Source organism: Thamnophis sirtalis, unplaced genomic scaffold, assembly GCF_051295495.1.
Source record: "Thamnophis sirtalis isolate CommonGarterSnake01/CBP01778 unplaced genomic scaffold, rThaSir2_p1.2 scaffold_2, whole genome shotgun sequence".
NCBI lineage: Eukaryota > Metazoa > Chordata > Lepidosauria > Squamata > Natricidae > Thamnophis > Thamnophis sirtalis.
Genome location: NW_028261382.1, coordinates 135,116,350 through 135,141,043, shown reverse-complemented (window position 1 = coordinate 135,141,043; position 24,694 = coordinate 135,116,350). Strand labels below are relative to the sequence as shown.

The 24,694-nt window shown below is 35.6% G+C and overlaps 1 protein-coding gene across 8 annotated transcripts in view; it reads left to right on the top strand.

Annotated features, from left to right (window-relative positions):
• Positions 1-24,694, top strand: part of CSPP1 (centrosome and spindle pole associated protein 1) — a 53,015-nt gene that overhangs the window by 14,714 nt on the left and 13,607 nt on the right. For all 8 annotated transcript variants that reach the window (XR_015695625.1, XM_087706975.1, XM_087706972.1 and 5 more), the window contains 13 exons: positions 366-442; positions 1,766-1,859; positions 2,822-2,879; positions 6,681-6,871; positions 8,303-8,424; positions 11,991-12,063; positions 12,259-12,379; positions 14,206-14,353; positions 16,122-16,274; positions 18,679-18,791; positions 21,121-21,270; positions 21,832-21,963; positions 24,273-24,377. Coding sequence is in view for 7 of the 8 variants with exons in the window: in XM_087706975.1 (XP_087563101.1) it covers positions 366-442; positions 1,766-1,859; positions 2,822-2,879; positions 6,681-6,871; positions 8,303-8,424; positions 11,991-12,063; positions 12,259-12,379; positions 14,206-14,353; positions 16,122-16,274; positions 18,679-18,791; positions 21,121-21,270; positions 21,832-21,963; positions 24,273-24,377 (1,537 nt within the window). In the remaining variant the exon portion in view is untranslated. The remainder of the gene's footprint in view (positions 1-365; positions 443-1,765; positions 1,860-2,821; positions 2,880-6,680; positions 6,872-8,302; positions 8,425-11,990; positions 12,064-12,258; positions 12,380-14,205; positions 14,354-16,121; positions 16,275-18,678; positions 18,792-21,120; positions 21,271-21,831; positions 21,964-24,272; positions 24,378-24,694) is intronic.

The window sequence follows — 24,694 nt, the reverse complement described above, 5'->3', positions numbered from 1 at the left end:
CCTGAGTTCAGCTGTCCCATGCTAGCCCTCCCTATACTAGATAATTACCTTAAGGCTAGCAATTTTTCTATACCACTGTAGTTCAGTTACCTCGTTTTGTATTTAGAATATTATTCCATAATATTTGAGAACTAGCTGTATTACAGTTCATTTCCTGTTGAAGAATGATTGGATGATCTATGTGCCCCGGGGACTAGCCCAATTTTTATCAACATCTGTTTTGACACTTTTGCAACTTTGTCAGTTATACCTTTAAATATTTTGGATACTTTAGGATTTACCATTAAATCCTTTGCTAGGTTAGCTTAAACTTTCTATATTTTTAAAAAATTACTCAGTGACCAATTTTGTATCTTTCATTTCAGAAGTCAAGGATATTCCCCTATTGAGCAAGTACAGACTGCTGTTGATAGAGTTCCATATGCCACAGGACTAATACTTGGTATGTTTGAAAAACTGGGATACTAAAAAATGTTATATTTTGATACTACATGTAATTATTGTTCAGTTGTTTCATCATCCTTAGCTCCTAATTAAACTAAGGACCTAATTAGGATTGATGACTGAGAAAAGATCCACTGGGGCAACCTCCTCAGGAATTCTAGCCAGCAACTGAGATCCAGAAGATCGTGGAGGCCACTGTCAAGGAGATAGATATTTCATGCACATATTCCCCAGTCTAGTTATTGCAAAACTTTTTTTTCTGATCGTGGCATCACAATAGCTGTATCTAAAACTCAGTTTACCAGATTTTTGATAAGCCCATCTTTATCATTGTGCAGCCATGTCTCAATTATACACAAACGAGGTCCACAATCTTTATCAATACTTTATGAGCAGACAGAGTATTACTGCACATAGACCTAGACCACTTGGACTCATGGTGGGACAACTGACTTAGGAGAAGGGAACTGTACTTACCTGAAAGTGAGATGGAGTGCTATATAAGTTCAGTAAATTGAATGTGACCGTGCCAATTATAATGGTAGTTTTGGCAGTTCCAGTTGGCATTGTTAGGCAAATCCCATACAATCAGTGTCCTGATCGCCATTTGTGATCTTCTGCCTTTGCTTCTGACAAGCAAAATCATTAAGGAAGCTGGCAGTGAAGGTCATAAATGGTGATCATACAACTTTGGGACACTACAATGTCGTCATTACAAGCTGGTTGCTAAGAGCCTGAATTTTGTGACTGAGGGACTTTGTGATGGCTACAATTATGAGAACTCATTCCCTTGTTTAGCATAGTTAGAATACGTGCTGGACCTTAAATGAAGACTACACATATTTCAAATACACAAGTCCAGCTGCTGTTTTCTGCATCTCATCTCTGATGTCAATGTGAATAGCTGATCAAATATTGCATTATTCTGCACTACTTTTATTGGTTGATGCATTTGAAATTTGAAAAAAAAATCAATCCCGCAGGCTGAGATACAGGGGATTGGATTATCTGATTTTTTTCTTGTTTGACTTTAGAGATCATCTGCAGATATAACTCCTAATTAAGACATCATTGCTGTACTATTGTTTCTCTGAAAATTGTTATTACTTATTTTTCAGATATGAAAATTAATTATTAATTCCAGTGGAAAGTTCAGAGCCAATTTATCTCATTTGTTATCTAGTGAATAAGCTGTAATTCAGTTTTTGGATGTAAAGATGTTTCTTACTATGGTTACAATGTTAATGGAACTATGCAGTAGGAATAAATATGGCATAGTTTTGGATGAAATATATTTGCTTCTGTTTATTTCCTTTTTTAGGAAGTCAAGACAGAGAAAATGTTCAGAAAAGAAAAGAACAATACAGGCAAGATTTAATAGAGCAAATGGCTGAGCAGCAAAGAAATAAGAGACGGTAATAGAAGAATGATGGTTAAAAATTATTTCATTATTGATTAGTAATAACATTTATTTTTACAGGTAGATTTTAGTTTGAGTAGTGCAATATCGGATTTGGTGCAAATTATAAATTGATACCAAAGCATCTTAAGGCAATCCAGAATTAAGTTAGTGCAAGGCTAATGTGGTGCATTTGGGGCAAGTGCATGTACAGTTGCCACTGGGGATTTAGATGCTAATAATTTTGTGTGGAAAATGGAAGAAAGGAAGCTTTCTGCTCAAGGAAAGCTCAGAAAAAGAGGTTAGTGTAAAATTACAACAGAATATATACAAGTTAAGCACATACGTTTTGTAGATGCGTTTACTCTCTTTTACTGTTACACAGTACTTCATTAATAAACAAATTTATATTTAAACATTTCTATTGCCTATTTCTATTGTGCTAGAACCAATTAATCATAGATAGGTCACTTCAAATAGTGTGAATTCAAATACAGTAATGTTATCATTATTACATATATATTATATACATACATGATCATTTTATAACTTCTTTTTCTGTCTGAATTGTATTTTAATCTTTGAAATTTAGGAAATTTAGAAATTTAGGTTTGGACATTCTTGAGTCTTTCCTTCCTTTGAGATCTGTCTTTTGGAAAATGTTGATGTTTTTAATTCTTTTTTATTAGTTCTAACAGAAATATTGGCCAGCTATGGATTTATGATTGAGGGATTTAGTTTATATGATTGATCTATTGCTCTATAAGGATCATTAGGAGGATCTATTGGCATTTGTTGTATCAGAGCACTGATTACAATGGCTTGAGCAGATGAAGCTATAGCTTTCCCAATGATTGTTCAGTTTGAATCTGGAAGATCTGGATTATAATGCTGAATTACCTTAGATAAATAAAATATCTCAAGCTAATGTGTCTTAATCCTCAGTGAAAGTGGGTTTCTCCCTCTTTATTTTAATAGTGAAAAGGAGCTTGAACTCTCTGTTGCTGCATCGGGAGTTGTAGACCCTGAGAAAAACGTGAGTTAATTATTCAGTTCTTTTCTAGCTCCAAAGCACAATGCTGTACCACCATGCTACATTGAGGATATGATGTACTTTTTGGAATTATGGCCAAAAGGTTCAACCTTTGTTTCATTAGAGCATAACACATGCTTTTTTACTTGATGTAGGTTTGTAAATGTAGTCAGAGTTGGATGTTTTTCTTTGTAAGAAAAGACTTTGTTCTTGCCACCCTAACCCTCAGCCCAGACATATATGAAGTATCCAGAAGATTGTTGTCACATGTAGTCACAATCAATACTTGCCAGAATTTCCTGCAGCTCCTTTAATGTTGCTGTAGATCTCTTGGCAGCCTCTCAGACTAGTTTTCTTCTTGTTCATCAGTTTTTGAAGGATATCCAATTCTTGGTAATGTGACTGTTGTGCCATATTTTCTTCATCCGTTGATGACCATCTTCTCTATGTTCCATGGTATAGCCAATGTTTGGGGGGGGAAATATACCCTTCTCCTGGACTGGCACCATCTAACAATGAGATAGATCCATTAGATGCTTTGTAGCTTTTTGTAGAGCATGAATTTTGCTGTAAGAAGCAACTGGGTAAATACCAGAAAAATTCTATCAGAACAGCTGAAGTTTATATGGGCTTGATGTGAGTCACTTTAATTGATGGCAGGTATGTACTGACTACTGTTTAGTATCAGTTTGTAATTGATTAATTTTGAACAAAGCCGTATCCCTACTTATAAGAGGGTGTGCATACTTATGCAACCACATTATTATGTATTTTTTCTCTCTCTCTAAAAGATAGGGTTTTTCTATTGAATTGTACAGGTTATAGGTTATGATAAAAGTGGAAAAAATTCTGAAGAGATTTAGCTTGGTCTGATGTTTTTACTTTTCAAATATCCACTGTACAAGTGGGAAAAGATTGCTTAATCCTGTTATGTCCAGACTTCATCTCTGTATTAGATAATATCTTTTCAGAAAACCTGAAGATGGTGAAAGCTATTTGTACAGCTAAATCTATTATCTCTTTTTTGTGGAATATGGCAGTTATTTGTGCTGAATTACCACTTGGAACTGATTTGCTGATCTTTTTACTGCCTTTAGTTGACTTAATAAAATATCTCCAGTATTATTTGAATCACTCCTGTAGTGGAATAGATATTCTAATCTCACTATTGTTTTCTGTTTTGGTGCAACAGTACACTTTTGTTGGTAATGTTGTTAAAAATTTAATTTGACAAAAAGATTGATATAAAGGTGTAAGTAGACAAAAGTTGCAAAAGATGTAAGTGCTCTTTATAGTTTTAGGACGTGTTGAGAACAATTATGTTTTAGGTCATATTTATGCAGAAATATTGAATATTCAAAAGGGTTCACAAACCTACAGTTGTCATTGTACATAAATTGTGGTATTTTGGATATTTGTTTCTATTACCCCATCCATCCAATCCACGACCTTAATATAATGTCTGCTATAAGCTTGTTGCTGAGTAGAATATTATATATAAATGCCTTACTAGATGGTGCTCTGTTACATCATTAATAGTGTCATTATGGAATGGAATCTATTTTTTTAAAGAATATGCTGTATTGCCTTATCAAAAATAGGTATAATCTTCAGGTATCTTAATTTGATGATTATTGGCAAATAAATTATTGAATTGTGGGTCACGATAATCTGGAAATGCCCTTTGTTCTCAATGATATGTATCCACAAGTGATAGATCATATGACTGTCTTGGTACATAGGATACAATATATTTACCTTGAAAAATGTATGGTGGGACAATCTGTATCTCAGAATAAGCTATAACAGAAGAACAAATGAATGTAGGTATAGCTAATATCTTAAAGGAAAAAATGCATTAATAATGAATTAATTGTTTGAAAACTGATAAATTTCATAATTTAATCCCTTGAGAATATTATCTACTTGAGTATCTTCCTACTTTCAAAATATGATCTGGTTAAAGAAAGAGTACTTAAGAAAATTGAAAACATTTTTAAAATGTATTTCTCAACTGAGATTTAGATAATTGCCATTGTTTTAATATTATACATGATTATAGTCCAGTGAAATAAGGAGGCCATAATATTGAGGAAGCACCAGTTATGTATTTAATTAAATTGTTTAAAAGTAACAATCTACCGTATTTTTCAGAGTAAATGCTATTTAAAACAAGTATTTTGCAAACTGATATTGTGCATTGGAATCCTAGGTCCTCCAGACTGAGTACAGGTAATGGGCTTGTGCTCATTATTGTGACACCCTTGTGCTTTCAGGAGCAAAGGAAACCCCATTTTTCTTTTTTGGCGTGTGCCTCTATTTTTAATTAAAAGGACAAATAGAAGATGTTGGCAAATGGGGAATAATTCTGTATTGTCCAAGATTATTTTGATTGGATAAGCAGATGTGGTAAAGGCACCTTTTACGTCTAGGTGTCACATTAGGTTTTGCATATTGTAAGATGCTTTCTTCCACTAAAAATAAAATGCAATAATTGAGTAATTATTATGAAAGCTCCTTTTGGTTTGTTCTGATGGAGGTATTTTAATCACGTTCTAGTCAGATTATCTGATTTAACAATATTTGCCAACAATGTTCTACTGCTTAGTTTTTTGGGTTTTTTTTACACAAGCTAATATACTACACAGGTTTTATTTTATTATGTAATTTTATTTGTCTGAAGCTGCCCACTAAGGAGGAGGAGTCATGTAACATAGAATCTTGTATTGAAAGTTATACATAATATTTTCCCTCTGATTTGTATGATGAGATTATCTTGTGGCTGCAAATAGAATAAAACATCATGGTTAGTGTCCAATATTTCCTCCAACCTGAGTGTTCCTAAACCTGAAACAATTTGAGTCACTTGAGAAACTAAACAATAAACAAATCACAATAAACACCACAATTGGCAAGGGAGATAAGACTGTTTTGTTACTGGAAAGATACAGGTTGATAGTGAAAGTTGATAATAAAAAATTAGTTGATTTTGGTGATTAATAAGTAGGAATTTTGTAACTCTTAGATTGTTTTAGATTGTTATCAAATGTTTACCCGCTAAAAATTAATTAACCATAATAATAATAATGAAATGATAATGGATACAGCATAATGATATATACATGTATTGGCAATTTAGTAAAAGAAATTTGGATATAAATTGTAAATTGAGACTTGGGAAAAAGACCTATAAATTTTATTAACAAATTTTAATTTATATCTTGTTATAAAGGTGTAGGTTTTTTTTGGGGGGGGGCTCTGACAAGAGGAGATGGGACATACATAGTAAATGATTTTTAGCCAATTATAATAATAATAAGGAAATGTTAATGGTCATTGTTTAACAATATATACATGCTATGGTATTGGCAAAAGTAACTTGGATATACATTTTAATCAGTAAGTTGGGGGGGGGGAAGGGGGGGGAGGTTTAGAAACTTTATTAATTGACTTTTACTTAAAAGATGTTATAAAGGTGTAATGTTATTGGAGGATTTTTTGAAATAGCTAATGAATGCCATTATGTGGTTGTGTCTTTAAGTATGAATGATTTGAGGTAAAAGCATGTTCAAATAATTGTAGTCAAATGAGAATTGTGGTACATTGATAGTAAGATATGCAAAGATTTTTGTTTTAAAGTGTATAATCTAATATGAACTATAATGACTGTGGAAGAAATGCACGAGTTATCTGTAACCAATCAATACACTTTCTACAAGATGTAATGAAGGATGATGCTTTTTTTGTGTTTTTGTTCAATTAAAATAATTTTTTTTATAAAAACAAATCAACTTTCTTTCATAGCCCAACAGACTAAAAGAGTTGGGATTAAAGCTAGATATACCTGAGGAAAAAATACCACCTGAAAGACCAAGACCAGCTTTCTATACTCCTTCTCCTGGAATTACTTCTGTATCTGCACCTCCTGTGTCACCAGTGAATGAATATTTCCATAGAGGCTTGTCCAGTGCTCTTGGAGAAGTGTTGGCTCCCAGGTGATTTTCAGTAGTGTTCACTTTAAAATTGGATAATGGTTAGAAATGGGAATGGGTTTTGCCCACAAACTTCATCTTCGCATTGTTGCTTTTGTGTGACTATAATTAGCTGAAGAGGTTCTTGGTTAATCCTACTTTTCCAATGCATGCAGATTGAGAAGATATAATAAACTAGGGTTAGAAAAAAATATCAATTTCTCAAAACATGTGGGTCCTTTTTGAAGAAGTTGATTTCTAGGTGCTTGATACTAAGAATGAAGCAGTGTTAAGAGGACAAAATGTCTAGGAACCTGGGTATTGACTTAGATTTGTGTATCTGAACTGGACCATTTCCATATAGAAAAATGAGAAATTGCTTTCTTTGTAGGCATTGCTTTCAAAGAGAAAAATAGGAAAAGTATCCTGTATTTCTTTTAATGTGAAATGGTGATTTGGGCGATGATTAACAGGTTTAAATTAAGGTTTCCATACATTCATTTTATAAATCTAATGTATTTTCCATTACATTTAGTTGATTACAGGTCATTTTCTTGCTGTCTTTTGTTCTAGATCAAACATTGGCTTACACTATGTTGATTCTGATTGCTTCATGCCAAAGAAATAAATGTCCCTTTTACACACAATATTTAATTTTATGGAAAAATAACTGGTGCTTAATTAAGTGCTTTATCTTCTGTATTATTTCTCTTAGTAATTCAAAAATGTCTTTAGCATTCTATTTTGAGAAAGACGAGGCTTTACCATCACCCATAAAAACCTCCAGATAAAATGGTACATCCTACTATGTTTGATATTTCTTTTTTGGAGACCAACATTACAAATATTGTTTGCTTTAAAAGGGCATCTGGTAAAATGTTATTATATTTCTAAGTTTTAAAGGAATGTTGTTCCCTTTTAAGTTCCAATATTACATCCTTTGTATTTAAATATATACATTTAATGACTCTATTCTTTGAATGCCTTCTATGTGCTGTCAATGTATTAATTGTGTAGATTTCCTAAATTTCTAATAATTCAATAATATATTGATTTGAGGCCTGAAGCAATGCAGCAACTCAAGAATAGGTGTAATGCAGTAGTGTCAGGCTACTGCTGCATTCTATCAGCTATAGCTTCCAAGTCAACTTAAAAAGCAGTCCCATTATAGTAGCCAGATCACGTGATATTGAAGTCATTGGTCCCAATCATCAGAACTTCCTGTCCCAGACAGAAGCACAACTAGCATAGCAAACTAAGCTGGGCGAAGCCCTCCTAGCCATGGCCTCTATTTTCTCTTCTAACAGTAATGGTAAATCTGGAAGAATCTCCAATATACCAATTTATTTCTTCAGGGATAGTTCATCCTCAACTTGAGCTAACTGTAACTGATGTTTATGAATGAGCAGTTCTTCTGTACCATTTTAAAAAGTTGCTTCATCTTTTTTTGTCTAGAATTGCCCCCCTCCCACCACCTATTGCACCTCCAATTTTGACGGATAGTTATAGAACTCCATATGATGATGCCTACTACTTCTATGGCACCAGAAATCCTTTGGATCCCAGCCTCGCATATTGTAAGTTTTATTTTATTTTTTATTCTTTTCTTTTAGAGTGATAAGATATAACTTGCCTTTCATGGATAAATGTTACTGAATTGAGGGAGGGTGATGAATTATGAAAATATAGAAATGCAAGTTGGGTTCAAAAATTCCCAAGCAGTTCTTACCTCATCTCAAATCTTTGTAGCGGCTTTGATGATAATTCTTTCAGCTTTCTTTTTTACCCTCCTCCTTCCCATTCCATGGGAGAGAAAAAACAGCTGTTTTGAACTGTTCTTCTATTTAAAATTAATTCTTCCAGTGTTCCTTCCAAGAAATATGTATGTATGTATGTATGTATGTATGTATGTATGTATGTATGTATGTATGTATCAGGGACGTGCAGTCAAGGGAGGCCGGGGAGGCGGGGCCTCACCAGTGTCATGAGGAAAAGAAAAGAATAACTAAAAGGAAAAAGGCTAAGGTAGCTGCTGACAGAGTCACAGTGAATGATTCTGCTTAGTGCTTAACTGCAGTGGGAGGCGAGAGAACTACGGGCCTCCTTTACTCTAGCTTTATGATCACTTGAGCAGAGTTAAGCAAGGGTTAAAAGATGAAAAAATTCTTATGAAAAGGAGGTACGTGTTCTCTCGCCTCCTGTAGAGGGCATTTTTAGAGGCTTTTTAGAGTTCTCTGGGAGCAACTAGCTCAGTCTGACTCAGAGCTCTGGCCTTTCATGAGGGCAGGCAAAAGCAGAGTTGAAATCCTCTCTGAAACAGCTGCAAAAGGTGCGTGTGTGGGGAGGGGGGAGGAATTCAAAAAGTTTGATTGCATGCAGAACCACGTTGCCTTTTCAAACACACACACACACACACACACGAACACACAGAGCTGGATATAAGCCCAACTTCACTGATTACAAGTTTGAAAAGGTAACGTGATTCACCTGCAATCAAAGGCTCCGATCGGAAGGCAACAGGGGAATGGGGGGGGGGGTATGGCAGAGGAGCTGCTTTCAAGCCTTTGGAAAATATATCCAATCCAACTTCTGTGTTTGTGTTTGTTTGAGAGTGAGTGAGTGAGTGAGTGAGTGAGAGGGATCCAACTTCTCTGTGTGCGTGTATCTGTTTGAGAGAGGGGGGAGGGAGAGAGAGAGGGAGGAAGGAGGGGGAGGGAGAAGAAAAAGAATGAGGAAACTTATTTTGCAAGGGGGGAAAATTCTGTCGCTTTAAATCGGAACAGAGCATGCCTGGCTGTGGAATTCTGGGAGTTGAAGTCCACAAGTCTAAAAAAATTGCTGTCTCACCAGCCATAAAGCACACCGCACGTCACTGGTATGTGTATGTATGTATGTATGTATGTATGTATGTATGTATGTATGTTCTGACCCCCCCCCTCCAGCCTGTGAGTAACGCAGACACAGGCTTGGCTATTTGCCACTCTTTAATCACAGGAATTACAACTCTGTTGGCTGAAAGCCCAGACAACACTCTCATGCAGGAAGGGTTGGCAGCAACCCAAACCAAACAGAACAGAAATACAAAACAAACCAGATAAGAGTTCCTCGAGACTGTTACGAACAATTGTGTCCTGCAAAAGGACCCCTCCCAATTTCTCACTTATATACTCTCTTGGGAGGGGCCAACCACAACCACCTGGGCTTGATTATCTCTTATGAGTCTGCCTCCGGAGCTGCTGCTTCTGTTTCTCCACCTTTCTTAACCTTGCCTCAGGGACAAACTACCTTTGATCTTCCCCACTGATCCATGCCTCAGGCGCCTCTTGGTGGCCAACCAGCCTCTCTGGTCCCTGCTCTGAGTTTGAACCCTGCCCAAAATAGTATAGGTAGTCTTTGAGTTATAATGGCAATCAGGACCAGGATTGCTGTCACTAAGTGATGCAGTTGTAAAGCATGACATTGTTACTGCATTACTTAGCTAACAATCATAATTCCAATTAGCTAACAACTGTAATCCTGACATAACCCCAGGACGCACAGGTTGTTAAGCAGGAAGATGCAAAAGTCCCATATAATGGGCATGGATGCTGTCGTGAAGACAAGGGGGGCTTGGGGGAGGGCTGGGTTATGGTTTTAGAGGCCTTCAGCTTCTCTTTGTATGGCACATTTTAATCCCCATATCTGTATCTTTGTAATCTGCCAATATCCTTTTGCACATGTGGTACTTAGAATCACACACTACCACAGATATGGTTTATTAGTAAAGAGTGCAAGGTAGTAAGTACTTCATATGTCTCTGATACAATTCTGTTTCTGATGTAATCTGGAATTACATTGGTTCTTCTAATAGCTCATAGTGTTGACTCATGTTTTCCTTGTCAGTGACCACAACCAAGTCCTTCTCTGACATAGTGCTTCCAAACCCCATATCCCTCATTTTGTATGGATCCTCTGTAAATGTAATACCTTTCATTTTTCCTTATTGAAAGATTTCTTGTTCCTCTTAATCCAGTCTTCCAACTTGTCTAAATTAGATTTCAATCTTATTCTGTTTTGGAGGGCGTTGAACAGTAGTTTGTAGTGTGTCATCTGCAAATTTGATAAGCAACTCATTAGTGTTGCTATACAGGCAATTAATTACAGTGTTGAATAATACTGAAACTGAGACCAGATCCCTGCAGGACCACCTTGGATTTACAGAGCCATAATGCTAACCCTCTTACAACCACTTGTCTAGTGACTAAAGTTACAATGGTGCTGAATAAAGGGATGTATGATCCATACCCAAAATTACAGAAGTTGGAGCACTACTCCCACCACTCCCATAGTCACAAGATCAAAATTGAGGCACTTGACATCCTACCAGCACTTATGACCATAGAGCACTTCATCTTGTCCCATCTCCACCCCACCCACACACACCAACTTGCTGATCTGTGCTCTACCAACTGGCTGCTGGGTGGACTGGCCTGGCTTCAGCTGTAAAAAAATAAAAATGAAGCCTAAAGCAGCTCAGAGCTGTGGTGCTCCAAAATGCTCATTTGTGTCATACTCCTAGACCAGGCTGGTCCATGCTTCAGCTGCAGGGCGGAGAGCCAAAACAGCCACTGTCAGAGCAACAAAATGTCTCTGTGCTGGAGTGGGGAGGAGGAGGAGGAGGAGGAGTTGTAGTATGCTGAGGCTTTACAGGAGTATGAAAAGGGCATATTGGCGTACTGAAGCTCTGGTGCTGCTTTTGACTTCCTTTCTTTTCTGCAGCCCAACCTCACCCAGGAGTGTGAGCCAAAAGGGCAGAGATGGGGGGATGGTAGATGCATGGGGGACATTGGAAGCAGTCTCTTATCTTACTGAGACTTGGGGCTGGACGGGATGAAGCCTAGAATGGTTTGGATTGGGGGTGGATGCTTGGCTAACAGATGGTTGCATTTGCTTAATGACATCAATGGAAAGTGCTGGTATAGTATTTGCTAAGCGATACAGTCATGTGACATCTTGCTTTATAACCCTAGCATCATTTACCAGCTGATTAACACTATTAGCATGCTTCTGGTGATAATAATTTGATATTTATTATTTCACAATATGTATATTATATTTTGCTATACATCTGAGATGTACATTTTGGATATCTTTGCTATTTTAGATGGTGCAGGTGGGACACAGCCTTCATCTGCACCACAACCTTTTGATGCTACTCAAAAACCTCCTTTGCCCATGTAAGTACAAAAAAGTACAAAGTAAGCAATAGTTAATATTGTTTATTTATTTCTAGTTGTTAATACAGTTTTGAAATGATTTGTCAGCTTTCAGAACATAATATATAAAGCAGACCACATTTGTAGCTGACATTATACAGGAAAATTATGAAAACATCACTTAAAATACACTTTGTTTAAATCTTTTTGATGCAGCAATAAAATTGGAGCAAGCTTTGCAAGTACTAGACCAAAAGGTTTGGGAATATTTCCGGAGGAAAAACCAAAATCCACAAGAGACGCTACTTTAGCTTATCAGCAAGAATTACAACAGCAGGTAGGCAGGTGAAATCTGTCCAGAAATTATTTTTGTATTTTCAATTGAGGTGTTATTTTTTTTAAAAAAATTGATAAGAGCAAATAATATTTTCTGATAAGTAATTTCTCATTAATAAACCAAATGATCTTAAATTATTAATACTACACACTCATGCTGCAAACCATGATATATGCTTAGATATTATATTCATATATTTTGAATTTCTAGATAAACACTGGCATCAGTTCCTTTAAAACAGACAGCTTGTTCCAGTCTACTTTGGGTACATTGCCAAAACTGACAACCTTCTCTTCTCCCTCTCTCTTCTTCCCCCTCTTATCCACCCCTTTTGTTCTCTGTGTATATAGAAGTATTATGCAGGATGATAAGATTTCAAGGGACCATAATGGTACAGGGGTACAGGTGACAATTTATATCTTCAATATTCATATTCATATCATTCATATTCAAGGACTATTTAGACAAGCCCAAACACACTTCAACAACCGGTAACAGCAGAAAACAGAAATAGAGCATCTTTACAACATATTTCAAGAAAATGGATATCCATGCAACTTTATCAAAAAGTCCCTGACCTCTCAACTCAATACAAATACAACCAACACAAACCCTAAAAAGAATTACACTGCTATACATCAACAATATCTCAGAAACTACCAACAGGCTACTGCAACCACATGGAATCAGCAAAGCACACAAGCCAACTAAAGCCCTTCAAAACATTCTAAGCAGACCAAAAGACCCAACAACCCCAGAAGAAAAAACAGAAGTCATTTACAACATACAATGTAAGGACTGCCAACAACCACTATGTAGGACAGACAAACAGACTGGCAGAACGCCTCCATGAACACCAACTAGCAGTCAGAAGACATGATGAAAATTCTTTAATTTCACAACATATAGACAGATTTAATCGTAGGTTCAATTGGGAAACTGACTATCCTAGACCAAAAACCTGGCATTCTAACAAATTAGCCATTAATAGGCACATAGACATAAACAATATCTATAGATTATTCAGAAGAGACAATCAACTAGCCAAAAGGGGGACAAATAGACCTAAGCACCTCTCCATTAGCAATCAGCACCCAGTAGAACATAGATTAACTCCAAGGTTAACATCAGACCAACAATCAAGTAAGCAATACCCTAATCAAGAAACTGCCAAAGAAGCCAACAGCAAACAGCCCAATCAAAGAATCTAAGACCACCCCCACCAACATTGACAGGCTAGTCTCTAGAATATAAACTAACAGCAAACTGCACTCCTTACTAGCATTGATGAAGTTACCTAGTTTGGGTAATGAAATGTCTGCAAGAAAACAAGCAATTTCAGAGAACATCAAGGACCCTTCTTAGGTCTACAACAGGGATATCAAACTGGTGGTCTGTGAGCTGAATGCATCCTGTGTAGGCCATGCCCACCCCAGATCTGCAAAGGCAAAAAACCTGTCATGATATGTCGCAATACATCACGTGATACAATTTGACACCCGTGGTCTACAGTATATTTCCAACTTTAATGTATTATTTACACCATTATTACAAGATCAAATTCCTGCAATACTTAGAAAATATGAATATTGAAATAGCTTTCTAAAAATGCCATGTGATTTTTAATAAGTATAAATATGTTGTGGTTATTATTTTTAGTCCTGGTCTAGGTGTTACTGATTATCCTTTTATACACCAATTAAAGAACTGGACATTTTTGTTTAATCTAATTTGTAAGTATACATCACAATAGGACAATGTATGTCAGTATTGTTCAAATTCAGTATTTGTTAAAAATAATTGCTGTTTCATGTATATTTATATAGATCAGGGAAAGAGAAGAACGCCGTAGGCAAGAAAAAGAAGAAAAAGAACACTATGAGGCCAAATTAGAAGCTGAAATGAGAAATTACAATCCTTGGGGAAAAGGAGGGGGCGGAGCTCCTCTCAGAGACAAAAAAGGAAATCTTATAAGTATGTTTGAAAATCTAATTATCTTCCTTTTAGTTCTTCAGACTTGTAGCTGTTTATATATACTCTCTGCTAAAGGGCATCTTGATATACAAGTAAAATGGATGTACTACAGCGAATTTACAGCATAGAAGGATTTTTTTTTCCTGGTTAAATAATATGGTTGAAAAATGTTTGCTTTTATGTCAACAAAAACTGTTTATAACAGGATTTTTAAAAAGTTGATTTGATAGAATTGCATTAAGAAAATGATGGTTGGATGTTCTGACCCCCCCCCCCCCCCAGTCCACACCAAAGCACTCCGAGCCATACTTTATGGAATTTATTCACAGAGAGACAGGTCCTTGGCAGGAAACCAGCACAGATAAGCCTTGGCAGCAATCTAGGTCAGACAAGCGTTGGCAGCAATCCAGTCTGCCAAGCTAACACCACAGTTCTCCAACATTAGTTAATGCGTTGACTTCTGCAAAAGAGGTGTGTGCACAAGCATTCCTTTTATAGTCTGGAGAGGAGCCTAATTACCACCAGCTGAGTGCAATTGCCTCTTGTAACTGCGTAACTTCTCTTTACACCTATTAGCTCTCCGGTGCCAGGCATCTAGGAACAATTCCCTTGGCTCCTGCCCACTGCTGACGTCTGGATCACACTCCCTTGTCTCCTCCCCACTGGTCCAAGGCTCAGGCACCTCCTGGTGGCCAACTAGCCTCTCTGCACCCTGCTCGGAGTCGGAACCCTGTCCAGGGTCCTCCACATCATCCAAAGCCGACTCATAGGGCCCCTCGCTGTCGGAGTCTGGTGGCAGCTCCAACAGCTCCTGCTGGGCCACAACAGTTGGAGTCCTGTGATACCTTTAGCATCTGGACCAAGATTTTTTTTTTTGTAGGCCATTATATTCTCAATAAAAAGGCAATTGAATTACAGTAGCCTTATAAAAGTTGAAGGGTCATTCAACCTTCATACCTTCTGTTAGAAGTTCTGGTTTTTCAAAATAAATAACAACTCAGTTAATGTTAACTGTTATCCAAAGAAGTTGTATGTGTCCTTTTGGAGCATGTATACATGCAGTAGAGGTTTTAATTTGTATAAAATTTTAATCATATTTTAATCAGAATTATAAAAGTCACGTTGATTTTTTAACAATGTTAGGCTGGAGCCATTGCTTCTTTTCACTGAGGTAGACTGCTTTCTAGGCAGAATTCTGTTCATTGTGCTCAAATTAAGTGGAAGGGATAAAAAACAGTTTTGATCATTCTCCTTTTCCTGCATTTTCCAGATCTGAAATATTGTATTTGAAGCAGATTATCAGAAACAATTGAAAAATACAGGAGATTAACTAGAATTTACTTCTCTCCATTCTTTGAAAATGCTGTTGAATTAAAAGCCTTCTTGTCACAAGAAGAGATTGTCAATTCAATCTTTCATATGGAAAGTTTTAAAATATCTATGTTTTAAAGTAAACCTTGCACTAATCGTTTAATACTATTAGGTAAAAGTAAAATGTAACAACAAAATTGAAATAAGAGTACTATAAATTGAGTGACCTGATCTCTTATAGCTAAACTGGATGATAATATTTTTAATTTTAAAAAGATTTTTAAAAAAATACTTGACTTATAGTAGAGTTTGAAATAAAGACTATTGTACACAGTGCACATAATACTGTCTTAGACTGAGGCCCTCATGCATCCTTTTAACTGTAATTCTGCATTAATATTTCTTGAAACTGTTATAAACATGCCACATTGGAATAAAATTTCCCCCTTTTCTTCAGCGGACTTGCATATGATGCACAAGCAAAATGAAGATGCATACCATAATCCAGAGGCACGAGCATATGAAGATAAAAGAGCTTTAGTATCTGTTGACCTAAGTTTGGCCTCACCAAGACTTGAAAATACAGATGAATCTACAAATAAAACAGCAGGTTTAAATGCTAATATATTTTCAGTTGCAACTGTGTTGTGTCATTGGTCAAAATTATTGTTCATTCTTCCTATGCTGTACTTTCCACTGAAGGCAATCCTTTATATTTTTTCAATCCTCTTAAAGCATATAAAGTTAAGTAGTACTAGACCTGTATTATTAAACTTACAAAAGTTGTTACATCCCTGTTGACTTATGATCTGGATCAAAATGGACTTTGTGCACATGCAACGGTTTTTCCACTCATTTACAGGCTGGATTCACATTTTGGGAATGTAGTGAGGTTTCTTTTATTTTTTTTAGTGTGGTACATTAATGGAATCAGTGAATAATCATTGTTTTAAGACAATAAAGACTTTAAATAATGATTTTTTTTAAAAAAGTCATTGCAAATGGGGATAATTAGACTTAGAATAACTTTTTTGTCACTTTGAATGTACGCTAATTAGCATACATTAAAATGAAATTACATTGCATACATCTCTCAATTGGATTGTTCATGGTTTATGATTTCTGGTTTGCATTTTAAACTCAATTCAAATTTGTTTATCTTTTTCCTTTTATATGGCCATTCGTTTTGTATGAGTGACTCTGAGCGACTATCACAATTAAAATGTCAATATAACAATAAAAAATGAAATTGAAAAATGACAATCATCAAGAAGCTTTTGAGCAGTTATAGAGGCAAGACAAATACCTAAAATAGGAAAAAAAATCAAAGCAGAATTTTTTTCAACTGGAAGATTGAGTAACATGTTCATTAATTACAATAAAAATATCTCGCTGGGTGGAATATAATTTCCATCATATTGTCTTATTTGAAAACAAATCCTAAAAATACTCAACCTGCCTAGAGTCATATACTGGACTCTTCTTCAGGATTGCATTTGGACATGCCTCTTTCATGATTTTTAAACATTTTTTATGCCAGCAGTCCCAAACTTTGCTGCTTGGTGCCCAGCTGGGTGGAGAGGAGAGCTGGGTTCATGAGCAGCAGACTGATGTGCACATGTATACCTCCGCAGCTCAACTGCAAGTTGAGTTGTGTGCACAGGCACATCTACATTGGCCCACTGTTCATACGAGTTGAGTTGCGCTCATGCATGTGTGCTGGCCCATGGCTGGTTGCAAATAGACCATGGGCCAGTAGTGGGCTGCGGCCCAGGGGTTGGGGAACCCTGTTTTACATAACTACCATTTTAACAAACTGGACTCAACTCAGTTTCAGGGCCTTTGTATGATTTGGGATGAAGAAATGGAAATTATTGCTTTTTAAAGTATGTTTTGAAGAGAAAAAGTGGACATTATGAAAACTGACTGGGCCTTAAATGGAACAAGCAGAGGCCAAAAACGGGGTGCATGGAGGTGGCGATGGGCGGTGGTGATCCCCATAGCCTGGAACAGCTGATCAATGGTATTCCGGGAGGCCGATCCAACTGCCAATCAGCTGCTCGTGCTAAATCAGGCTGTGCTGAAGCTGACCAGGCTGTTTGCTGCAAGGAGGCAAATTGCTGGGAGACAAGATTTTGTTTTCTTGTTGCTAGTTGTGTCTTATAATCCGGAGCATTTTATAGTCTGAAAAATGCGGTAGTCCTGAAAATCCACCTCCATCATATTAAATAATTTAAAGATGTTCTAATTCTTGGTATATGATTGCTAAAGCTCAGGGTATCTTGGGCACAATTCAGACCATCACAGTAAAACCTTTGAATGTAGAAAATGTTGATTGATTAAAGGCTTTGGGGTTTTTTGCTATTTCTTTTCCCTTATCAGTGTGTCCATGCATATTAAAGATATGGTTGAAGGGGTGTACATATTCATGTTTCTATCTAGCAGTCATTTTGTCTTGCCTTTCCCTTTTGTAAGGTTCTTATTTTGAAGAGTATATATTATATTATTATATTATATTATATTATATTATATTATATTATATTATATTATATTATATTATATTATATTATTATATTATGGTCTTGTTGTATTCGGGTCTTTTCCCATGTAAGATTGAAAAAACCCGAATACAACAAGACCAGCATACCTACACCCGTGAAAATCTACGAAAACAAATATTATATTATGTCTGCACTTCCAGTTCCCTTTGTCGTCTGTTTTGCAATCTTTATTAGTATTGGTAGTGGAAAATTTAGTTCTTTCAAATTCATAACTTTTGTTTTTGCTTCCAGTGGAGGTAGGTACCTATTATAGAAAAAGTCAAATTGATTCTTTAAAAGCTTTAAAAAATACTTTTGAATTGTTAATTTCAAATATATCTTAAATTGGGTAATATCAGTACATTCAATTACAGCATAATTATAGATTATTTGGCGTAAGATACCTAAGGTCAGCTTAAAAGTATTTGTGGTATTACCAATGTTTACAACTTTCCTCCTTTTTTTAAAAATTAGGCTTTACATATACACAAACATCCCCTTTTGCACGGGGTAATGTTTTTGGAGAGCCCCCAAGTCCAGAACATCTAAGGAGACAAGAGTCATATAAGAACTTTCTTCGTTTTCAAGTGAGTATATTTGTAACAATATTAAACAAAGAAAAATATATTTCTGATTTAGTTTATTTCCATTTTCTAAATACTGCTGCAGATCTGGGCTGTTTACAGGTTAAATAGTAGTATTTTTATTTAGTAGTAGCAGATTTCAAATACTGAACACAATCCCCAAAAGGCCACACACTAAATGCATGAGGTTAAAATAAGGAAATTTAGGTTTATTAAAAAGTTGCAAATGTATCATCCCATCATAATTTCTAAATAATACTTTTTGAAAAATCTTAGGATACATTTGTTTAGACATCATAGAATGTCCAGTGCCAATGGATATGAAAACTGATTAGTGGAGAAGTGGACAGAATACAATGAAGTATCCTCAGAAAGAGTCAAAATCCTGAGTAACAACACTTCAGTTTACAACATTCAGTTGTAAATTTCTCCTTGGGAGGAATTTTAATCTTCATTATTTGCAACCATTATATTCTGTTTTCCCGAAAATAAGACCTCTCTGGATATATAAGCTCAACGAGGCTTTTGAGAGCATGTGCTAAAGTAAGCCCATCCCCAAAAATAAGCCCTCCCCCAAAAATAAGCCCTCCCCTGAAAATATTGCAACACACCAGCAGCCATGAGGTGACCACACTCGCTGCCTCCTGCACCTCAAAAATAATAAGACCTCCCCGAAAATAAGGCCAAGTGTTTATTTCAGGGGTCCAAAGAAAATAAGGCCCTGTCTTATTTTTGGGGAAACACAGTATGAGGCACTAATCTTAATGAGTGAATTGTATATTATCAAAAACTCTGTACCTCTTAGAGGAGTTATGAGAGGATATAGATCATCACCCTGGGGCTAGTTCCTTTCTATGAGAACATCTCCTTTATCCTTGAGGTGATATTCTCTGCCACAATCCTCATTCTCCATTACAGCATAGGAAACTGCATCCTGGGAATGGAATCAAGCTGTTACATTCTACAAATTAGAGTTAGTACTTGATTTATGACCACAATTGAGCCCAACATTTATATTGCAAATGAGAAATTTGTTAAGTGAATTTCCCCATTTTAAAACTTTTATTGCCACAGTTGCTAAGTGAATCACAACAGTTGTTAAACTAGTAACATATGATTGTTAAATGAATCCAGCTTCCACATTGCCTTTGCTGGTCAGAAGGTCACAAAGGTTGATCACATGACCCCAGGACACTGCAACCGTCATAAAAATGAACCAGTTGTCAAGCATCTAATTGTAAATTACATGACCTTGGCGATGCTGCAATGGTGTGAAAAATGGTCACGAGTCACTTTTTTTAGTGCTGTTGTAAGTTTGAACAATCACTAAACAAACTGTTATAAGTCAAGGGCTACTTGTATTATCAGTGTAGCTTACTGGTTGTCTGAGCACACATAGTTTAGAATTTGGGTCTCAATAAAATGGGCTGTTCTCTGATAGCTTATTACATTGTGCATAAATGCATAACTTGTACACAATAAGCAGCTAGTCACGTATTTATCATACTTTCAACATATTGGGACCATTCCTTTCCAAATTGACTTTCATCTTCATACTAGTTACTATTGCTATATTTGTATTCTTTAGGAATTGTTGTATTTTCATCATTTAGGCCTCTTTCTTTTCACTTAACCTAAACTAACCTTGGGGACACAGTGGCTCAGTGGCTAAGATGCTGAGCTTTTCAATCAGAAACTTAGGCAGTTCGGCGGTTCAAATCCCTAGTGCCGCGTAACAGAGTGAGCTCCCATTACTTGTCCCACCTTCTGTCAACCTAGCAGTTTGAAAGCATGTAAAAATGCAAGTAGAAAAGTAGGAACCACCTTTGGTGGGAAAGTAACAATGTTCTGTGTGCCTTTTGTGTTTAGTCATGACCACAGAGATGTCTTCGGACAGCACTGACTCTTCAGCTTTGAAACAAAGATGAGCACCCTCCCCTAAAGTCGGGAATGACTAGCACATATGTGTGAGGGGAACCTTTACCTTTAAACTAACCTTGATGTGATCAGTGTTTTTTTTCCTTGCCTTTTTCCTCCATTAATCTTCCTCACAAAATTCCACAATTCTATCTACATTCCTGATCATGAGATTCCAATTGCTTCTCTTTTTCTTTATGAGGATATTCAAGGTTAATTAACTATAACTACTAACCTTCATAAAAAATACTAAGAGATGCAATGGTTTTCATAGTAGATGCATGTATTGACACAATCCAGTGATTAAGATTGCTGTGGAGAGAAAAGACTTTCATTGATAAGCAGTTCATCATAATGATCTAGCCAGTCTAATCAATTTTATGAAAACAGCAAACAAATGATATTTTGTTTCCAGATAGAGGAAAAAAGAAGAAGAGAAGATGAAGAACGTGAAAAACGAAGGCTTGAAGAAGAAAGGGAAGAAAGAAAGTTAGTTGAGCAGAGAGCTAGAATACAGAGAGAGTATGAAGAGGAACTGGAAAAGAGGAGAAGGAAAGAAGATGAGGTATGATTATAAATTAATTTGATTGATTTTTGCAATGAAGAGAATAGTTGCTTCCTTTTATTATCCCAAAAATGAGACAATAAATTACTACTTCTGTAATAATTCCTTACATCAGTTTTTTTTTTAAATCAAACTCCATATTTTTTGTCATAGGAAGTTGTCAAAAGACATCTTCCTTGATTGTACACTTCTGTCTGATTAATGAGCAGGTAAAATGTACTTATTTTTCACTAGTATTCCAACTTCACTTTAATTAATACATGAGTAAAGAAAATGTGTATTTCTATTCCTTAATTGGAGAACTCCTGTTAAGTGGAGAACAGCAAGTAATTTAATTAATATATGTAATGCAATTTATATAAAATGAAAAGATTTTAAATATATCAGTTTGATTTACAAATCTCTCACATAAATATTTAAGTGGGCACTTGGTAATATTACATATGAATAGGCTTTCTCATTCTTTGCAGTGCAAGAAAAGACTTCAGAGATGCAGTTTGATCAATTGTTATGCCATCAACATTAAATTTGTTTTTTGTCATTCCATTTTTATCTTTATAGCAAAGATTAAAAAATGAAGAATTATATAAATTAGCTGAAGAAAGAAGGAAAGAAGCTGAAAGGAGAAAGATAGAGGAAGAAGAAAAGAATAAACAGGATGTTGAAATTAAAAACTATTTTATTGATGAGAAGGTAATTTAAAAACAAAATCTTAAAGTCTGTCCTTATTACCTTAGATCCATCTCCATAGAATTCCAAACTGCAGTTCTAAGCACATCTCAAAATGCTTCACTCTCAAAACTGCATGGTTTCTAGGACATCAATAAGAATAGCTCCTAGTTTGATGTTTGAATCCAATGCACCAATAATTATTGTAAAAGAAATTGCAAAACAACTTACTGTACATATTATTTAAAAAAAATCTCTTAATGGCATAGAACATTGGAATGTTTAAATTTGGGGCCCCCAAAGGTGCTTTTTCAAAAGGCAGTTGGACTTTCCTTATTTTTCCTTTGAAGACATTTCACTTTTCATCCAAAAAGCTTCTTCAGTTCACTGTGTGCTGTTTTGCCTGCAATATGATCATGTGACTGCAGGAGAGGATGCAAACTATGATTTATGGTGGCCAGAACAGTAATGGTTTTCTCTTTGCTACCGGTTTGGAACTGGGTGCACACATGGGGCACTTCTGCGCATGCACAGAACCTGCTGCACATGCACAGAACATCTGTGATGATGTCTGGGTGGGTGAGCGGAGCCTCCTGCCACTGCTACCGGTTTGCTCGAACTGGGGCGAACCAGCAGAATAGCACCTCTGGGCTGGAAGTGCTTTATAGCCCATAAAGCAGCCTTTCCGAGGTTGTCATAACTTTGAAAGATTGTTAAATGACCACTTGTAAGTTAAGAATTACTGCAGACATTCTCTAGATTAAGGTCTGAATATGTAAATTCAACTTTGTGCATCTAAAATATTTAGCAGCATAATTCGTAAGAGTTCAGAGTAGTATAGAACATTGGTAAATATATTAAACAGACTTAGCTTTCATTGGGTTGTGCTGTTGAGGCTTAGCTGATCACAGCATAACTGATGGAATTTCATTCTATAATGGGCCAAGTCCTATTTGGTGGTTGTCACATCAGAACATTTGTTTTTCTTTCAATATTGTATTAATTGAACATCAGGTTTACACATACACTTCACAAATGCACTTTGTATGGATAAAGAATAGGGTAGGGAGAACTTTTAAGTCTCTCTGTTAGTGAGAACTTGTGCCCAGTGGTCTGGGCAATGGATTATTGGATCCACACAGCCATTGTTTATGTATTGATAAAAATTTGCAAGATAGTTGCAAAACAGAAAAGAAATGTCCATTTACCATTCTGCTTTTTCTTTTTCCTTTTGTCCACATGCTCAGAGCTAAGGATAGTGTCCATTTGTCTTATTAGTATTATAGACTATATTCAATTTTTTTTTATTTAACCTGTGCTAAATTTCAGTTATTATTTTCATTCCATGGTGTATGAGAGATTTATTTTGAGAAAGTGTATATACATATATATAATAGAATGATAGCACAAACTTAATTTACCTACCTGAATTATAATAGCCAACTAGTATAAAAGGAAATATTACAAAATGAATGTCAAAGTACAAAAAAACCTATAGAAATCTTACGTTATTCACAATGATTTCTTTCAATATTCTTTAGTTTCTGTCCATCAGACATTAAAGAAAAGGAAACAGGGAAATTAAAGATGAGTAAGATACAGGGACTGAACAGTCTTTAATGGATGTGATTTATTTCTAAATAACCTTTTAATATTTTCCTGGGATGTCCTCAGAATCTAGTCTTCTCCAGTCCCAGTTAGAAGAAAGGCATACGTTAGTTCTGTGTCTGGGATAAAAGCCCCTTTCTGAAAGAGTGGCCTCAAGAGAAGAATATAAGATTTTGCAGTGTTAGGTTTCTGATATCCTAATTGTATGTTGTTCTGTTCATGTTCAAATTAACATGACCAGAATTATACCCCGACAGTCTGAAAAATTTGGGGGCAGAGAGCATCAAGAAATACGGCGCTGCCATCTCTACATAAATGTATTTACCTTCATTGAGTTTTATGGTAGAGCAGGGTTTCTGCCACGTTTTTCCTTTTTGTGTATTCTAATTTTTAATAGAATGTTTAATTTTTTTAATACAAAACTAATCCGAAACTTGAACTTCCATTAGTATTAGCAAGATAGAATGCAAACATTAGTCAGTACTGTTTTTTGCTTCCAAAAATGTAGATTCTATATATTATTTAACAGTGAGTTTTCACAAATATGTTCCTTAAAAAACCCTTGTTATCATTTTAAAAATAAATATAGTCAAATCAGAACATTCATTAATATTACATCAAAAGAAAATTATAATGATTTTTTTAATTGATAGTTTAACTATTGTACTTGTTGAGGTCAGTTTTAGAAATGTACATTTTCATCTGCCCGTTTTCTTGTTTATCAGATTTCTAGACAACCTTCTCCTCTTATACCAACTCTTCAGAGTAAACCATTAGTACAAGAAGGAAGAAAAGTTCTGATGGAGAGTCGTTTGTCTTATTACACACAGGTATGTTTGCTTATTAGACAGGTGTAATTCAGGAATTATTTTTAGTGTTATATTTCCTAATTGTGTTCTTGAAAAATTGTAAGTTACTTGAGGAAAGGGCACATCAACATATTAATTTATATATTTATTCTCCTTAGTAATGTTTAATAATTTTATTGACTTTATCTTAGCTACAGTTTAGAGCACTATTTTCCAAACCTGGCAACTTTAAGTCTAATTTTGCTTTCTTCAGCTTGTAGCATATGTTCCATGACTTAGAGGTTCTAAGAATGTGTAATTCTACAGTGTGGTTAATAATAATTTTAAAAATTAAATGG